Source organism: Chaetura pelagica, unplaced genomic scaffold, assembly GCF_000747805.2.
Source record: "Chaetura pelagica isolate M959 unplaced genomic scaffold, ChaPel_1.0 scaffold47, whole genome shotgun sequence".
Classification (NCBI taxonomy): domain Eukaryota; kingdom Metazoa; phylum Chordata; class Aves; order Apodiformes; family Apodidae; genus Chaetura; species Chaetura pelagica.
In genome coordinates, this window is record NW_009954140.1 from 1,058,980 (window position 1) to 1,063,957 (window position 4,978).

A 4,978-nucleotide genomic window follows, 5' to 3' on the forward strand; every position below is an offset into this window, starting at 1 on the left:
CTGAACCCCTTGTCCATCTTTACATTGGTTAACGAATTAAGTGCTGCTAAAATTCAATCTTTTGATTAATTAATCTTGAATTTTTGCCAAGTCATCACAACAGGGCATGAGGGTGTTGGTGAAGACAAACTGCTGGCCAAGGCACAGACAGGCAGTGCTTGGGGTCCCCAGCCCACTGCCAGCCATCTGGGGGAGCCTGGTGAGCCACAGCACCCACAGCATCACCCTGCCAGGGAACTGCCTGCTCCTGTGTCCAATTAAACTGCTGGAGCGACCCGAAGAGGCAGAAAAGGTTGACTCAGGACTTGGCCAGGATCCTGGGACCGACACTGCAATTCATCCAGCAGAGTGAAACAAAAAAACAAAGGCGCTGGGAGTTTAAAGAAGTGTTTAAGGTCTTGGATTTGTGTCTCGTCAGTCATTTGATCCAGCCACAGGGCTCGTGTTAGTGGGTGGGAGAGAAATCCTGCCTGAGCATTAGGCACTGGAATCATTGTGTCTGGGAGGAGAAGCCTGTTTACAGTCGCTCCCTGTGGGTTGCCAGGCTCCTAGCAGAGCAGTTTGCACCAGATGGTCCCTGCAGCATCCTGGAGACACATCTCCTCCAGATTCCTGGCTAAGAGGAGACTCCTGGAGATCTCCTGCTTGGATTCATGCTGACCCCAGTGCAGTCAAGTGAGCATCAGCCGTTACAACAGCCTGAGCCCAACATGAGATCTTTCGGCAGCCTCGAGTGACAGAAAGTGCCAAGTGCTCCCACCAGGGTTACATGTCGCTCCTTCAGGACACCTGAGAGTGTTTTATGAGGATGCCTCAGCACAGCCTTTTGCAAAACCCCTCGTTAATTTTGGGCACAGTTCCTGGAGCTTGCAGAGCACCGTGCAGAGCCCTGACCATGCAGATGTGCCCTTGTGCCAGCAATGGAGCCTGGGGATCTGCTTTAGAGGCAGGACCCAGGTCTGGGTGCCAAGGCCTTGTGACGTGAGTGGGTGGGAGAGAAATCCTGCCTGGTGACACACGACGTGCTGAGCAGGTTAGAGAGACCAGAACAGTTTTCCAGCATGTCCTGCTGCTGAAATGCAGCTCCCAAGAGCTGGAGGTGAAGCAGCAATTCCAGCCATGATGCTGTTGGTGCAGCTCAGAGCACCTCCTGCCCAGGCTCTGCTGTCTCAGCCAGCCACTGACTTGGACATAAAGAGCTGGAATTTTCCTCCAAGGAGAAGTGACCCTCAGCTGAGGTGACTCAGAGCCTGCTGTTGGGATTAGTGGTGAGGGAGGTTTAGCAGCGAGAAGCTTTTGTCTTGCTGTGAGGCTTTTGGTCTGCAAGGGCAGCTGTGCTGAGTGTTGTGCACCTCGTGATGCCTTTAGGAGAGTTACAGGAGCTGATGTCTGCACAAAGGGATGTGGAGCAAGTAGTCATGCTGTGGGACACACCATCTCCCATAGGAGTCCACTGCTGGCTCCAGGTTTTTCCAAAGCAATGTCCAATGTGCCCTGAATGTAGAAGGTGAACTCAGCACCTTGAGTAGATGGCAGCAAGGGCACCAAGGCAAGAGCAGCATCTGGCAGAGATGGTAGGGAGTCAACAGGTTGGGGCTTGGAGACACACAGGTTAAAAAGAGGAGGGTGAACCTTGGGGTCCTCCAAGAAAAGCAGTTGGGCTGTCAAAAATCACATCACCCTCAGCAGGTTCTGGGTCTGGAGCAGAGCAATGGCGAGGAAGGCCATGGCAGGTGCAGGGCTGCTGGATCTCCTGTCTCTTCAGGACTCTCTGGCAGGAGTGTCAGAAGAGCCCTGCCCATGGGCCAGGAGGGCAGAGTGCTTCTCTGTGAGCTGAGTGGCTTGTGAGAATGTCCTCCTCCACCCCAGTCTCCCCTGTGATCATCACTAGTTTCATCTTCCCAACAGCTGGAGCCATGCAGCCCCCTCCAGGTATTATTTCTCCTCTTGTCTTGGCAGGTCGCCTATGGGACCACAGAAAACAGCCCTGTCACCTTCATGGGCTTCCCCAATGACAGCATCACCAGGAAAACTGAGACAGTGGGACACATCTTTCCCCACACAGAGGTGACCATGCACCTCCCCACCCATTCCAGGTCCTCTACCTGCAGCAGACCTTGGCCCATCCTCCCTGCCCGGTGCTGGAGCCAGGGCATGTCACCACATTTGGCTCAGACATCCCCTTCTTCTCTCAAAACACAGGCAAAAATTGAGGATCCAAATACAGGGAAGCCTGTGCCCCTGAACACTCCTGGGGAGCTTCTGATCCGTGGCTACTGTGTCATGCTGGGCTACTGGGATGACCCTGCCAAGACGAGGGAAGCAGTCACTGCAGACAAGTGGTACAAGACAGGGTGAGTCTGCAAGCAGCTCTGCTCCTCCCGGGCTGTCCTGCAGGGTGATGATGGGCAAGGACCGGTGTGTACAGAACACCTTTTCTGAGAATCCCAAGAGAGGGAAAACTGACCCATTTTAGCCCTCTGATCTGTCTGTGAAACTTCAGAACAGCTTTTCTGAAGCGCCTGTGGTGCCACCTGCCCTTGGAGATGGGGACAGTCACTTTGCAACTGATGTGATTGAGGGGCTGTGGGGGCACACAGCAGGGGCAGGAATTGCCTCCCCCCAAGCCCTGATGTTAGTGTGGATGCTGCTGATGGCAGTGTCTGGCTGTAGCAAGAGCTTGCTGATCTCTTCCACGTGGCCCTCCAGACCAGGCTGGATGGGAGCATCAGCTGTTCTCCCACCCAGCTGGGGCAGGGTTAGGAGTGTGGTGTCATTGCAGGGACCTTGCCAGCTTGGATGAAGATGGCTACTGCAAAATTATAGGCCGTTGCAAGGACATGGTTATTCGGGGAGGAGAGAACATCTACCCAGCAGAAATCGAGCAGTTTCTCCACACCCACCCCAAGGTGGAGGAGGTCCAGGTGAGCTGGGGAAAGGTGAGGGGGGTGAGTGGTGATGGTTCCTATGGTGGGTGTCCTGGTTTGAGCCAGGATGAAATAACAACTGCTCTTAAGCCTGGAAGTGTTCAAGGGCAGGTTGGATGGGGCTCTGAGCAACCTGGACTGGTGGGAGGTGTCCCTGCCCATGCAGGGCAGTTGGATCTAGATGATCTTTAAGGTCCCTTCCAACTTAAACCATTCTGTGACTTGGAAGGCTGCTGTAAGTGCTTTGGGGTCTCCAGACTGAATGGCAGGAGACAGATTAAGTCAGATTAAAGGATTATTTGAAATCCTTATAATGGCAGGTTTTTGTAGACCACTGCTTGTGGCTCCAGGAGATGGGCTTCTCAAGCCTATTTCACCAGAGTCCCACTGCCATTCCCCACCTTGAACCAGTCATGTTGATCCTTTTGAGTCCAGAGCCACTTCCAGGGATGGGGCTTCCACAGCTTTCCTGGGCAACCTGTTTGTGTCTCAGCACCCTCACACTAAAGAATTTCCTCCTAATATCTCACCTAAATCTCCCCTCCTCCAGTTTTAATCCATTACCCCTTGTCCTCATTCCAAGCTCTTGTAAAAAGTCCCTTCCCAGCTTTCCTGTAGCCCCTTCAGATACTTAAGTTCCCCTGGTCCCCATTGTTTGGGGAAGCAGAGACACATGGGGGGTGACAGGTCCACGCTGCACCCACGATGAGCTCCTGCCTGGCTGGTCTGACTCAGCCCTCACTCCACTGACTTTGCAAAACCAAAGGGAAGTGCTGACATCACTGCCCAGCCTGCTCTGCCACCTTTCCTCTGCCAAACATTTGGGAAGTTCCTGCGGGAGGGCTCGATGTCACGTAGGTCGTGCTGGTGGATGGTCAGGCAGCTCAAGCTGTCTTTAGACAGCCCCACACCACTGGTGCTGTGGGCCAGCACACGTACCCTGCGGGAGGAGAGGGGTGTCCCCAGGGGTCACACTGTCTGTCTGTCCCAACCAGGTGGTTGGTGTGAAGGACACACGGATGGGAGAAGAGATCTGCGCCTGCATCCGAGTGAGGGCTGGCCAGGACTGCACAGAGGAAGAGATTAAAGCTTTCTGCAAAGGCAAGGTGGGTCACCTGCTCCTCTGAGCCCAGTATTTCAATTCTCTGATGGACCAGAACACCCAGTAGCTGCTGGGGATTTGCAGGTGTAAGTGAGGGGGTTTAGAACTGGGGATCCAGCCCTGGCTTGGGCCGCACCACTGGGCTGGATTCACTCTTCCCAGCAAGTTGTAGTGGTTGGTTTTCTCTTCCCAGATCTCCCATTTCAAGATCCCACGGTATGTTGTGTTTGTGGCTCAGTACCCACTCACTGTCTCAGGCAAGGTAAGAGAGGAGCTGGGGAAGGGCAGGAGCCCCATCCTCTTGCCCCCTCTCCTGTCTGAGCCTCTCCTCCTCTCTGCACTTTATTCCAGATTCAGAAATATAAGTTGAGGGAGCAGATGGAGAAGCATCTTCAGCTTTGATCTCAGGAAGTTAGGACCAAAAAGGGGATAAACCAGCCCCACTTCAGCCAGCTTTTTTGTCTGCTTTCCACCTGTGCCTTTGGCTTACACAGTGGAGACCTCCTCTCCCTGCCATCAGGCTGATGGTGCTTTCTAATAAAAGAGAGAGCCTTTTTTTCCCAGTTGGGTTGGTTTCTTTGCCAACAGAAATACAGGAAGGGATGCTCCCCAGGCCCCCAGAGTCGTGCACAAGCAGAGGGGGCTGGGGCAGCCCCCCACACCCCAGTCAGCCCTTCAACCTGGGCCCAGTTCATTTATTTCCCACTGCTGACAGCCCCTGGGTGCCCACTGTGCCCTGTGGTCTCACCGCCATCCCTGTCCCCCGCTGGGCTCCTCAGGGCCCCATGGGCTGCTGCAGGTTGGGGTGCCTGCAGAGCCCAGTGCTGCTGCAGCTGGCAGAGCAGCCCAGGCAGCAGCGAGTCCAGCAGGGCCAGACCCTCCCAGGAGCACCGCAGACCCCTGGGGAAGAAGCAGCAGCTTGAGCCCCCAGTCCCATGTGAGAGCCCCC

The 4,978-nt window shown here is 54.7% G+C and overlaps 1 protein-coding gene across 1 annotated transcript in view; it reads left to right on the top strand.

Annotated features, from left to right (window-relative positions):
* Nucleotides 1-4,463, top strand: part of ACSF2 (acyl-CoA synthetase family member 2) — a 40,563-nt gene extending 36,100 nt beyond the window's left edge. The window contains exons 11-16 of the mRNA XM_010002753.1: nt 1,960-2,067; nt 2,203-2,354; nt 2,783-2,924; nt 3,923-4,033; nt 4,223-4,291; nt 4,381-4,463. Coding sequence (XP_010001055.1) covers nt 1,960-2,067; nt 2,203-2,354; nt 2,783-2,924; nt 3,923-4,033; nt 4,223-4,291; nt 4,381-4,431 — 633 coding nt within the window. The 3' untranslated portion in view covers nt 4,432-4,463. The remainder of the gene's footprint in view (nt 1-1,959; nt 2,068-2,202; nt 2,355-2,782; nt 2,925-3,922; nt 4,034-4,222; nt 4,292-4,380) is intronic.
* Nucleotides 4,464-4,978: the final 515 nt, after the last annotated feature.